The sequence below is a fragment of the Falco biarmicus genome, chromosome 2, assembly GCF_023638135.1.
Source record: "Falco biarmicus isolate bFalBia1 chromosome 2, bFalBia1.pri, whole genome shotgun sequence".
Taxonomy (NCBI): Eukaryota; Metazoa; Chordata; class Aves; order Falconiformes; family Falconidae; genus Falco; species Falco biarmicus.
In genome coordinates, this window is record NC_079289.1 from 93,261,641 (window position 1) to 93,275,796 (window position 14,156).

Sequence of the window (14,156 nt, forward strand, 5' to 3'; positions counted from 1 at the left end):
TGAAACCACACAGTCAGCAGCTTTTCTGTGTTTACAACCTGGCCCTGCAAACACTTGTCCAAACTACTATAAGAAGGCAAAGTGCTGCAGGAGTGGAAAGCAAGGGCAATGTTAAACGGCATTGCTGTGGAAGCTGAATGATACTGGATGTGACGTGGCTTGTTAAGGCAGTATATTCCAGTCATCCTTTTAAAGGTACAACTCTGCCATTCGAGGAAAGGTTCCTTAAGCAAAGGGGAATAAGTCATGCAAACCTGTAGCTGCAGTGCTGGAAGAAAATGGAAGAAAACATTAATGAATCCTTATATGCATAGTTTGGCAAACTGACAAACATACACTGTGGGATTATCTGATAGAGACTCAGTGATACGTAATAATTTTGCCTCTAGCTTCACAGTACAAAGTATTCAGCAGAAGTATTGCTTAAAGCATTTGTGTTTTTGTGGTAGGGAAATGGAGCCTCCAGTGGATGCTTAGAGCCGTCCTTGCCCTTGAAGAATAGACTGTCAGTTCTTCATAGCTCAGTGTGTAGCAGCTGATTGGCAGATAAAAAGCACTGCCTCCCGGAGCGATTATCACCTCTGATCCCACAGATCAGAATAGCAACTAAGAAGCAGGAAGCACTCACTATTATCCAGTTACAGCACTGCTGATGTTTTTCCTTCTGCTTTTGGAGGGGAGACAGGCAGGCCACTGCTGATCTTATGTAATATCCTTCTGCTCTGGTCTGTTGATGTTTTAGAGCCGAAGGGTGTGCATATGCTAGGATGTTTTGCTGAATAACACTTGCGTGATGACTTGATGCTGTTCAGATCCTAGTTGAGTATTGTGTTGACTACTTTGCAAGGATCTTGAAGATTGGATTTTTGCTTTCTATAGGAAGCTGCAGACAAGATCTTGACTTGGGAGTTGGCATTGATGTAGGGTTATTCTTTGGTTTTGAACAGCATCGCAGTTAATATTTGTCTTTGAACATGTTCAAGACCTCATGGGTGTTTCTAGGCTCTCTGAGAAAATGCTTTACTCCCCTTTGGAAGTAAGGCACAATTTTCCCAATAACCATGTGATTGGAGTTTCTGGATAGTTAGCTAATCAAAGACAGGGAAACAGATACTCTACTATTTTGAAATCCCTGAAAAGGCAAGTGAACAGCATCAGTGTCCTAAAGCAGCCTTTCAGTAGAAGTATTTCCCTAATAGAGATTCAGAAGTAGAGTGTAAAATAGTTGCTTCTGAAGTGTATTGCTAAAGAAGTGCTTTTTAAATGTTAATCGCTTCCTATTGTAAGAACTTCCTTTTCTACATAGAAACTCGCATCCCTCCTCTCTTTTCCCCATATCCTCCTGCTTCTGCAGAATTGTTCCCAAACTGCTGTGTACTCCATGGTCCCACATCTTGTCTGTTGTTCTAGCTTGGGGTTTGTTTTGATGTTGGGCGGAAAAAAAAAAGCGAAGCTTTATACTTTTGCCTGCAGTTTAACATGACCTGCCTTCATAGGCTTTGTGCCGGTTTTGATGGGAAAGAAGTTAAAAACCTAAGCGAACTTTCCCTGAAAAAGAAGGCATGCCAAGTATTCATGAAGTCTGTGTCACTGCTGTGTGATGTCAGAAAAATGGCAGCACTGCAAAACACTGAACTTGGGTGAGGTTGGTGTGGGCATAAATAATTTCTAGTGAGTCTTGTGTGTAGAAATAGACTGTTTCCTTGTCCACTACAGACACAAAATAGCTTAAATTGAGGCAAGGAAAGAATTTCAAAGTAGATTTTAGGCAGATTTTCCAGAGATGATGATAATGAAGCATTTAAGTAGATTGCCTAGGGGAGCATTAAAAAGTTTCCATTGCTGGATGCCTTTAACAGATTAAATATCTCTCAGGAATGTCACAGGTATGCTGTTTGGGGGACTGGATTAAATTAAGTCCCTTCTAATTTCAGTTTGATTATGATTTTTAATTAGGTTGGGTCATAACAAATTTGGCTGAGAAAAATGTCAGTTGGGTTGGGGCTATCAAAATAGTTCTGTTGACTCAAATCAACTCTACCATTTTTCTAATTTAAAAATCTCCATTGACTCAGGCTGACAATTTCAGAGTATTATTAGCTTTTTAAAATGAGTTGTAAACACAGATGTCAGTTTGAAAAAGACGGATTCTAGTAACTTTAAAATGTTGTGAAATTGCAATGTGCAGCTTATATTGAAAAGCAATTATGGCTTTGGCAAAACTAAGATCTCAGACCTATGTGTTAAAGTCAGATAAACAATTTACATCCATATTTTTAAATAAGTGATGATTTTTCAGAGGTAGTATTTCATGTTAACTTGCCATAGTGTTATGCTGTAAGGATCCTGTTGCCTCGTTGCTAGCTGCTAGCTAGATCAAGACAGTTAGCTATCTTAAGGACATGCTTCACAGGCTCAGATGAGGTCTGCAGTGCCCCACAGAACGAAGCCAAGGTAGTCTAGATGGTGATTGTAGAAGTTGGCATGTGTCCTTTCCCCCCCATTGTGTGTTTTGGTAGTCAGACCAGACAAACTGCTCTGGAGACAATGTGGCAGGCAACACAGTAAAAATTTTAACAAATTGTAATTGGAGCTTGTGAGATACAGCTTGTCAGATACCATAGTTCTGCGATGGCAAATAATTTGTCAAAACTTTTTATTTCCCTTTCTATTGTTTGTCAGGCTGGCCACAGTGGCAGACCCTCTGTGTCTGATGGTCTTGGATGTCCTCAGTGGAGTACAGAGGTCTTGCTGAAACGGCAGTGTTTTCATCTCACAATATTGCTCTGTTATCTCTTCATACCTCAACTAGTGTTGTCCATTTTTAATCTTTTAGATTCACCTCTACAATGTCAGTTTACTGCTAGTCTAGTTGCAGGTGGTACTTGCATGTTCTGTAAGCTAAAGAGCTGCCAGGAGCACAACAAGCACTTTCTTCCTATTGTTATCTGACAATCTAGCTTTATCAGTAGGTCAGTTTCTGTCAAGATGAGACACTAATCCTGTAACAGTAATTTGAGTCAATCATCTAATTTTGTGTACCAGGATTTTTTCGTCAAAGACTGTTAATTTGTCAAGTTAGAAACCAATGAAAGATGAACAGGGTGGGGAATACCCTGGGGGTGTGTGGGAGAGTAGAAGTTTTGAAAGTACTAATAGGTAACAAGTGGATAAACATGAAATGAAAACTTCCATGTCCTTATTTGTTCCTACCAGTTATGTAAAAGGGAGCATGGTCAGCGCTTCCAGGCCAAAGAGAGTGCTAAGGAATGTGTGCAGCCTGGGATAATCTTTGAACACAACAACAATGAATTGTAGTCAGCCTTACGGAGTGCTAGAAAATGAGCTGCTCTTGTTCTTTCTGTCCGGAGAGCTATTGTAAAATTAAGGCAAAATCTGTTACGAGGTTTGACAAGCATTTCAATGCAGACACCAACCTTGGCTCCAGGTTTCCAAGGGTGAAACCCTGGAAGACATGAGTGTTTTTTCAAGGAGGAGGAGAATCAATCACATGTGCATCTATTTTCCAGGTAAAAACTGAGAATACAAGACTGTAAAAATTGGGCATTTTAGATTGTTACAATATGCCTGTTTTTCAGTGGTCGTCATGAATCTGTATCGTGCCAGCAGTGTCAGTAAAGAAGTTTTCCATAAGTACCTGTTCTGGATTTTTTTTGTCTGTGAAGGCTCTAGCATTTCTTAGAGTTAAGATCTTCTGTTCAGTCAAAACTCCCTCTCCTTGGGGCTAATCCTGTGTACTCCCATCATGCAGTGCCTTTTCCAGTTAGGAATATGCCTCAACATTCTGTTTTTAATGTAAGCTGACACAGAGTACAAGAGGTTTTAAGAGTTAAAATTCACATTTGTAATTCTCTGTTACATACCAAATTACTTTGAATTCTACCAAAATTCACAGCAGACTGTAACAACTTCTTTGCAGCTGTCACTGAGCTATGGGAGCTGTTAACTTTGTGAACTACTGGGTTTCTAGTTGGCTTGTTCTGAATAATTTTAGCAACTGTAGAATAATGTTCAAATTACTGATACTGAAAAGCAATGTAAATCCTGTAAGGCTTCTAGGGTATTTTTGTTGTGCTTTTTTAAAATTCTAAACTCCAATTACAAAATATACAAGCTGGAAAACGTGAACGAACTGAGAAGGCACAGAGGAAACTGTTAGGTTTTGTAAGTCACGGTAACTTTCTCAGGTCTGTTGTAACACCTCTGCAGTTTTTTGGGGTGGGCTGCTAAAATTGAAGATTTTAATGGGTACATCATGAAAGATGGTAACTGATGCGCAGATAGTTGGTTTGTGCTGCTTTTGTTTTTTCTCCCAGATGATGTGTAATGGGGCTGACACTCCTAATTTGATAATACGCCATTAAAAATATCCTCTTCTGTCTTCAGGGCACTGATTTTAATACAGAAAACTGAGTGTTGCTTGCTTTCTAACTCATCTTTCAACAGATTGTATACTAATGTTCATGCTAGTAATATAAGAGAATATTAAGTTCAGCAGCGTAACTCAAAAGAAAACTTTGCCTGCTGTCAGAAGTGCCTGAGATACCTCCCAGTTTTCAAACAGGCACTCTTTTATAAAATGTCACAAGTAGTGCCTCTGCTGTACTACCCGGGCACGGTGCTGCTCACAGCTGGCTTCTGGGGCCTAGTAACCCATGTGTGTGTCAGAGCAGATATAGTAGGTGATGTCAAAAGTTTAGTTAGTCCACTACCCTGTCTCTGGCAGTAGCTGACAGTCGATGCCTGCTGAGGAGACTAGATCGAATTGGAGCAAATATATAGGGTGGTCCATGTCTGGAAAGTATTTCAGCTTCAAACAATTTTTGGCTGAGAAGAAAAAACTTGAGTTTACGTAATACAGTAATTACAGAGTTGTCCTGTATATTGTTGGACCCAGCATGCAAGGTGGGTGGATGCGTGTAGGGGGTAAAATGATGGTTTTCCCTGCCACCCCCTCCCCTCAAAAGTCTAGAGTAGTCAAAAATACAATATTGTATTTCTGTATCAAATGTCCTTTTCATGTCAGAGATACAATAGTGAGATGATCTTTTTGTTTTCTTGCATATCTGTCCACCTTTCTATTATGTATAAGAATATGTACATATTTCTTTTGTAGCCACGCCATGAATACTTTAATGTCCCAGTGTACTAAATGGCTTCATTCATCATGCATGCAGAATTTCAGAGGAGATAGACCTGTGACTTACTCATGACAGAACATTATCATCAGCTTGGTGAATCCAGTCATCTTGAATCTAATAGAATACCACAACCATTCTCTGCTGTTGTACTTTCCTCTTCCCCCACTGTTTTACAGTGTTGTCTCTTCACATGTCTCATTTCAGCAAAACTTGTGCTTGCTAGCATATGGTTTAACTTTTTTATTGTGTGTAAGCTTGAAGTCTTATGCTTAAAAGTTTTGTAGAATTTTCTGAGCTAAACACCTATATACTGCAACACCTATACTGTAACATTACTTGACCTGTGTTTATCTTTGTTCTGGTGTTATTTAAACATACACTTAAAAGCTGTAGATGAAGTTAATATTTACAGAGAAACTAGCGAAGGAGTAGTAGTATGTGAAACGTATACACACAAGTATTAAATGATGTTACAGACAATTCTCACAGACCTTGCATCTTTAATTAAAGACGCATGTGCCAATATCCTTTTCTGAGACTGGCACAATAGTGTGATTTACCTGATAAAGAGGAGGAAGGCAGAATTGATTAGGACAAAGAGAATGACCTAAGTAAATCTGAAGTTACACTTGTATTTAAATGTTCAAAATGCTCTTGTGAGTAGTTGAGCAGTTGCTGCTACTGAAGGAGAAAACAAATTCATTGCTTTACAAATGGTTAGGGCTGGAAAGATATTTTAAAGTCCATGAACAGCATACTTGAAATGTCTCCTTCAATTGACGTTTCCAGTTTAAAGTGCAGACTACCTTGTATATGAGAGAGCTGCCACAAGGATGAATATAAGTGTCATTCAATTAAAAAGCATGGGCAGTGTGAGAGGGCATGTATTGCATCCTCTGTTTGCCTAGTAGAAAAGAGTAATTTATAACCTAAAACCAGTGCTGGTTTTGAAAATTGTTTAACTAGCAAGGCGGTGGTTACTGAGATTAACCACAAACAGCTAGTTCCACGTACTATATGTGGTAATGCACTACCTTTCAAATGTTAAACTGACATAAAGATGAGAGATCTAGGAGATTAGACAAAAGATTCGGATTGGGCTTGCAGCATTCTGAAACCTTAGAGAAGATGATCATAGGAGTGGTTTTCCATTTCCAAGTTTGCCTTTTTTCTGTAAGACATTAACAATGTGTTTGAATGTCTGGTTAATGCTGCTTTAGCCTGCATTATTTCATGCCTGTTGGCTTAAAATGCTGTGCATTGAGCTGTAATGAGATGCTGTTTTTCTTATCTGTATACAGCTGCTTGCTTCTAAATGACTAGGTAATGAATTAGCTTTCCTGGCATGTTTGAAATAAAAGTATTGCATGCACTTTTGTCTCATGTGAATGACTTTTTTTCCTCATCTGTGTTCTGATATATTTCAAATTTGCATTGTTTGCCTTGGGTGATTCTGAGCTGCAGGTAGTGTGTAATACTGCAGAATATTTTCCATAACAATTGGATAAAATGTTTGACACTTGCTGAAACAAATAATGTGAACAAAATGTAATATAATTCATTCTGTTTGTTTCTTAAAAGTCATAATTGATTAAATTATTCCTCTAGCAAAACACATGAGCCTTTAGGTGTTCCTTTGGAGATTATATTGATGTGCATCTAAGAAGGCATTCTTGCCTCAAGGTTACAGCTGTAGTATTAACTTACTGGGGTTTACTGGTGAGGTATCTGTGGACAAATAGCCAATGTCCTTGAAATACATTGCTTTAAAGTCATTGTTAACTAGTGACCTTGATTTACTTGAAGAAATTTAATCTTTATGTATACATCTGGTGAAAATTACCTACAACTTTGAATTGGCAGTGGAAACAGTATTACTGAGCTGCTCCAAAGATAGTAGCGGCACAGTGTAATATATTTCTTGATAGGTGCTGAGCAGCTTTTTTTTTCCAGGTAAATTAGTGAATATCATGTGTCACCACTGAGTAACTAGAAGAGCCCTCTACTGTCTAATCAATTTAAAACTGAAAAGTTGTTTTACTACAGATGTTTTTAAGACCCTGAAATGCTTGAGAGTTTATATCCTGTTAGAATACTCTTGAGTTCTGTTGCTATAGTTAGTTAAGAATGTAGGATTTTTATTTATTTATTTTTTAGTAAAATGCTTCAAGTTGGTGGGCAGGGGAGACCATGTCCTCTAAAATGAATGCAAGAAAATCATCTGGGAATATAGTGCCATGTTATAGTAAAAATGCTACGTAGCCTTTACTTCAGTCAGTGTCTTCCTTTGGGGGGATTTGTGTTAAAATACACATGTAAGTCTTTAATCCTGTCTGCCATCCTCTCTGGCTTTATCAATGTCACTGCAGTTCTGAGAATGCTTAAATATTGCATCAGTGAGACAAAAAACCACTACATCTTTAATGCACTGAGTTTTCAGTTTAAACTTGCCTTTTCCTTGCAATTTCTTATTTGCTGATGGATTTTGGGAGCCATCTTGAAATGCTCAGAGGTGGCCTGTTCCAAGCACTGACTGACTTTCAAATTAAGTTGCTGTTAAAATATAGTTTGTTCCTTTAGGACTGAATCACCTTAAACATGAGCTGAATGAGGACTGTAAACTCAATCATTTGTGCTGCATAGTAAAGGTTGATAGAGACTATGTTCTGGTGTTATCTGCAAGATTTAAGGTGTTATAATTATGTATTTTACTGACAGATTTTTTTCTAATACATATTTAGAAAACAGTTGAAAAAAAAATTGTTCGCTGCCTTAACTATTATCTGCCTTTTTTTCTGCTTCATGACATGTCTTGTTTTAGGATGCTAAAGTAAGTTTATTCATACTGTGGATACCAAAACTGTTTATGTTTCTGTAAGGACACAGTATCCCTTCTTATTTACTATGATATTGTTAATAATTATGGAAAAGGACAGCCTAATGATTCCAATTAAACTACTGTTTGTTTTCAGATGCTCTAAGACTAATGGATACAAAACTGATAATAACCCTTTGGAATTTGGTATTAAACAACTTGCTTTTGAATCTAAACAAAGCTTTTAAGATTAGAATTAGGTACTGAAATTTTGTGCCTGGTGTGGAATAAAACAATTTCAGTCCTGGCAATTCCTCCATTTCTATAGGTCTCGATTTCTTGTGACCAGGTGTACCGAGGTACCTTGACCTGGCTTCACGAACGAAGCATGGGAATGGTATAAAGAACCTAGACTCATTATGAATAGCTTAAGGGATACTGTATCTTAGTTGCATCAGTCATTTATTTCATCTATTTTTTCATTCTTCCCTAGCAAATTTTGAGACCCATGAAACAATCCACCACAAAAATCACTGACTCCGCTGCAAGCCGCTTCCCCATCTCTCCCCAATTCATCTCTCTGTTACTGGGCTGTGATTTGTTCCCTGCTGGTACATCTGAATTGCTTTATTTTTATTGCACTGAAGGGCAATAAAATCTACCAGCTATTCCTGTGAACCATGACAATCTAATTAACAGCTCTTTGAAAAGTGCAGCTAATACCATGTTTGCAAACTGCAGTACTTATATATTTTCATATCTTTCAGCTTTTTTTTAAGTAAGCATCTTTCATACTAACTCATGTGTGGTACTGTTCAATAGAAGCACAGGGTCCATTTACCACTGTCTCACATTTTCCCTCCATAGGAAGCAGAGACCCCACGTAGTGTACTTGAAGAAATTGGATTGACATAAACCTTCACTTCAGCTGATGACATCTCAGTGTTCCATACTGTAAATGTTCACTGCCTTCATTGTAATGTTTAGCTAATGGTGTAAGATGCTGTTTGTCAGTATTACTGTTTTGCTAACCTGCTTCATTCAGGCCTACAAGAAAAATACTCCTTTTTGAAAAGGGAACAAGAAACTAAAGTACAAAAATCATAAATGAAAGGGAATTAGATTTAAATTGACTCGGTGTCTCCCTTCACTGCATTTATAGAAAAATTGCATTTGACTTCAATAAGTGTACTGTTTTTTATAAGCAAACTTGACTTCAGGAAATGTATCATTATGACATAGCATATCTACATGGACAACTGCAAATATGAAATATTACGGTGTAGAAATTGTGTTTATGCAACCAAAGACTTTTGTTCCATCTACATCTTAGTCACCACTTGTGATAATTCTACTTATTTCAGTTGATGCATAAAGATTGGAAATACCTGTTTACTACTGAATTTGTCATTATACCAAAGAATCCTGTTAGGATCTGCATATCAAACTGCTAAAAACTGTTAAGGTGATACTACTTTTTGCTGGAAAACTGCAAACTGATCAATTCACTAGAAATGAAGGTGTATTTAAGTGTAGCTACCTTGAGTAAAACTGTGCAAGTTTGTATACTAAAGAGGGAATGCATGTAGTTAAAAAAATAAATAATAAAATTCTAAGTTAGCAAACTATCTTTAGATCTGATCTTGGCTTGCTCTGAACATAAACACAGAAAGGAGGTAGGCTTTCTAAATGTATAGAGAGGTGTGTAATGAAGATTGGATACTTTCGAAGATGGGAAAGAAGGAGCTTTGCAAAAGGGACTTTTTATTATTTCAAACTCTACAAATTAATTTGTATTTATTGGTGTTTTATAGTTATGCTTTAAGGGTGTATAGGTACCTTTGAAGAAACTACACCAAGTGTCAATGTCATTTTAACTGCTTTTCTTGACTTAGACCTTTAACATGTGACACATCCCCTATGAAATTCCTGCGTGATGTACAGTCGAACCACCTCATTTGCAGTGAGAGCTTTTAAATACCAGATTTGTATAGTAGATTCACTGCAAATCATGTAAAGTGATACCAAGTCATATTTTAACACTTTAAGCAGACTTTCAGTAATTACAAACTAAACCTTTTTTCACCTGAGGAAATCTGATTCATGTACGCTTCTGAGTTTTGAGGAGATAGTGCCATGCTTTGGAGTAGCCAAATTCTGTGCGTCTGCAGGGTCCCTGAGAAGGCAGGGCTGCTTCCCTCCCTCCCTTCCCAGTAACTTCACTCTAGGAGTCAATGTTTTGGCTTGTTCACCAGTAAGTAGTGCCACGTTTTCACAAAACTTATGCCTCGGCATTGCTGTGGGAAGCAGTCATGCACTGTGAGCATAAGCTTTTACATGGCCATCTGGAAAGCGAGGCTGTGGGCTTGATGCGATTTAGGTTAAATTTAACCCACTGGGAAAGCCCCCTGATCCAGATCCCAGTGCAATGCTTGTGGCAGCAGAAGGGCCAGCTGGGGCAGGGGTGGCTCTGCATGCCTGCGTGGCAGTGCCAGGATGGAGCTTGTGCATTCAGTGTTACAATTAGTCTACTTAACACTTTTCCTGGGATTTAAACGTACCAGACTGCCAGAGACTGTCTCTATCTAGGGCATGCAAAAGCAGTGGCTTGCATTTCCCCAGTGCCCAACGTGCAGGGATGGACGAGGATAAAGTGGTAGCAGAACGATCCTCTGTGTGTGACTGAAGTGCTGAAATTACCTTAAGTCAAACCCGAAGCAATTTTGTATGTATTCAACATGTTTTTAAAGTTTACACTGTCACTTGTATGTGCTTGGCTGGATTAGGCTTTGTTGTGATTGTGACAAACTGTTTGACCTGTCTGTCACATTGGTTTAGTTGTAATAAATGTCCACTTTTACACCATTGCTGTGTGTTTATATGTAATTAGTTCTGGTGTTTGCAAAGGAAATAAGAGGCTACTCGGTGCTAGCTTAAAAAAAGGGAAATTTTATTACAGTGCTTAACCTGTTCTTGAGCACTTTATTAAAAAATGTGAGTATACTGTGTCCAAGATCAGTTATTTACATCTGTTTAAATTGTACAGAAAGCAATAAATTAGCAAGTTTTTGGAAGGCTTACCACATTAAACATGAAATTTATTAAAGTGAATGTTAAATTGATGCGGTGGTGCCACTTCATTTGAAAATTAAAACAAATGACATGTTGAGGGAGGGTTCTGGGTAATACAGACTGAATATTCAGTTCCTTAGATGGAATTATGAGCAGATCAATGAAATGTTCACAATCATAGTCTCAACCAAAAATTTTTCAGATTAATCTGTTCTCCAGCTTTCTAAAAGAACTGAACTGGTTGATGTTACCAGCAAAAGCATGGGGAAGGCTTACCATCTTTGGGCATTTCTTAAATCTAATATGAAATAAAATTTGTTTCTCAAATTTTCTGTCTTATGGGGAAGGGGTTGGGGGAAGCTAAAGAATCGGAATTTCTGGATTGTTTAGACAAGTGATTGTTGGCTTGAGTGTCTTCCACTTCGTCACTGAATCGGAGTCTTAACCGGAGGAGGCTTTCCTATACATCTGCTGTTCCTTTTGGGTCAAGACCGTGATGATGGTCAGTCACCCTGGGGCTGCCTTTGTGCAGCTACCATGTGCCACGGGTCACACTTGTAGGGCTCGCTTTGCAACCTGTCTGGTCCTTTGCTGAAGGGTAACTTGTCAGTGTTACATCCTTTCTTTTTTTTTTTTTTTTTCTCTTTTTTTTGAGATGGATGCTGAATTCAGCTGATACATCAGTGCTGAAGAGAAGGATATGTGGAATAATAGGGGCTTATTTTAATAACAACAAACTTAGAGTGAAAGCAAAATCAGCTGCACTCTTTAGATGATGTAAAAAAGTAAATTAAGCTTCTAAGTTATTAACTAGCGTAGGCTTTCATGTTTTATAAGAAGTGCTGATCCAGGACAAGAAGCAATAGCATCTTTAAGCAGGCTTTTGCATTTCTGTTGAAAAATGGTTATTTAGCACACAGGAATGTCACTAGTAAACTTCGGGGCAATTTCTGATACGCTGCATGTGGTAATGCAAAACTGCATCTGAGAAAGACGTGCTGCCATCCAAGGATGTAACGCCAAGAAGTTACTCAGGATGCATCTCGGACCATCTGCCCTGTCAGGGAGGGAAGACCCTTCCCGGTGTGCTGCTTTCCTCTCCATGGGAGGGGCAGCCCCCTCGCCCCCGCGATGGTGGTGAGCCACTCCGGACGTGCAGAAAGGGAAACGGTACGGAAGCAACTGCCCGCCCCAACAGGGAGGAGGCAAGCCCAGTTCCCTGATGCCTAGCGCTGCAGTGATACTGCCGGTGCCTGCAGGAGGGCTCACCACCACGCTCTCTTCGTTCCCTTTCTGCCACAGGGAAAAGGTGGGAGCTGTGCCCACTCCCCATCCCGGCTGTGCAGCCAGCTGTCTGGCAGCCCCCGCGGAGGGTCCCCGCTGGCGCCCTAACCACCTCCCTGCAGCTCTGTGTCAATGCTGCTTTCCTCATCACCGCTCCAAAGCACCTCAGCCAGCCTTGCAGCAGTCACAACTGAAAAGAATTTTGGAAGTCACTGCTTTTAAGCAGTCATTAAAAACAAAACAAAGCTTGGCCAATATTCACTTCATAAGGTCCTTTTATGTGGGATACGCAGAATAACACACAGTGAGAACAAGCTATTCCTTGCCAATTTAAATCCTTTCTGTGGTGGTCTGGGGCTTCTCCCCTCTGGAAAAAGAAGAATTAAGCTTAACATTTAAGAACTTCTAGTCTCTTTGTCTCTTCAGAATAAATAGCTAAATCAGCTAATAAAGAAACACAAAACCATGCATATAACACTACTTAAGATAATGAAGTAGGGAAACAATACTGAAATATATGAACTCTGAAGTTAGAAAACTGGTTGAAGTCCAGGTTTCATGCTAACAAATGCAAACTAAACGTCAGATCTACAGCACTCAATTTCTGTGTAATATACAGGATGCATGTGAAAGTGAATGATAATTACAGCTACCAGTCCTACACTGCACAGGTACAGCCAGCAAGTTTGGGTCCAGACCTCAAGAAAGAAAAGCTGAAGCTTCAGCCACTATAGTAGCAGAAATAAAGTATATTTAAATTTTTACATGCATCTCTGATCAAGCCTTTTTTTTTTTCAATTATAAAAACTTTTTTTTAAAAAAAAAATACAGCTGCTCAGCTTTCCAGATCCCATTACAAAACTGTGGGGACAAGGAGCCTAATTACCTGTGGAATTCTCACGTGGGTGTTAGTTGGCACTTAAGTTTCTAATCCTAAAGCCTGCTTTGCTTCTTTCGTCTGACTGGTCACGAGTTCCCACCACCCATTCCACCACTTTGAGCTCAGTAATTGATTTTGCTCAGATATTGCCCAACGAAAGCCTGCCACACGACGCGGGCCGTACAACGTGCTGCGAGTGGTGTAAGTTGACTATTCCCACCCGAGAGCCTTAACCAGCAGGCTAGTTCAGCAGCGTGAGTGGTGGGAAGCAGGGCAGCACCAGCGAAAGGAAGATGTAACCGGCCTGCTGGTGGGCAAGTAGGAAACGTCAGTTCAATTCCGCTCCAGGGAACTGAACCAGAGTTTGCCACCTTCTGCACAAGTGACCCAACTGGACAAGTGAGCATCTATGAAAAAATAGAAACCTCAGGGAAAAATCTGTCTGTAAGGTCTAGTCAGAAAAAGATACATTATGAGAAACTGATGGTCACAAATTTCTCAAAGATAATTTAAAACTTAGTGCTGTCTATCCTTGGAAATACGCTTTCAAACAAAGTTATTATTTCAAAAGTTAGGCTATTAAATTACAGTTCCTACATCTGTTAATAACTAAAACATTTAATCAAATTAACTAAGCTACAATTCCGCCTACGGTTATGACAATATATAGTGAAAGTTGGGTTTGAACTGAACATCAATATATAGCACTTCTGTTGTATTACTCCATATCGGACAACAGTTACGCATGGAAGAAGGAAAATGTATAATCAGCATGCTAGGTGCAGTATGCATTTAGAAAAGCAAAAATATATATATTATATCCAGAAGCAATGCTCATTCACTCTTAACTATCCTTGGGGGAGAAACGTTGCTGTGAGGAATGCTATCGTCAAGTTTGGATATCCAGATTTTCTACAGGACTTTTATGTTACATTATTGGAGT

At 39.0% G+C, this 14,156-nt stretch overlaps 1 protein-coding gene across 5 annotated transcripts in view; it reads left to right on the plus strand.

The window, feature by feature from the left end:
- AP1S2 (adaptor related protein complex 1 subunit sigma 2) overlaps window positions 1–10,842 on the plus strand; it is a 32,420-nt gene extending 21,578 nt beyond the window's left edge. For 2 of the 5 annotated variants that reach the window (XR_008820393.1, XM_056329745.1), the window contains one exon: window positions 8,845–10,842. Coding sequence is in view for 2 of the 5 variants with exons in the window: in XM_056329745.1 (XP_056185720.1) it covers window positions 8,845–8,892 (48 nt within the window). In the remaining 3 variants the exon portion in view is untranslated. Of the gene's footprint in view, window positions 1–5,137; window positions 6,535–8,844 lie in introns of those variants that run through there. The other 3 variants (XR_008820394.1, XM_056329747.1, XM_056329746.1) reach the window with 3 other exon arrangements.
- The last annotated feature ends 3,314 nt before the right edge of the window (window positions 10,843–14,156 follow it).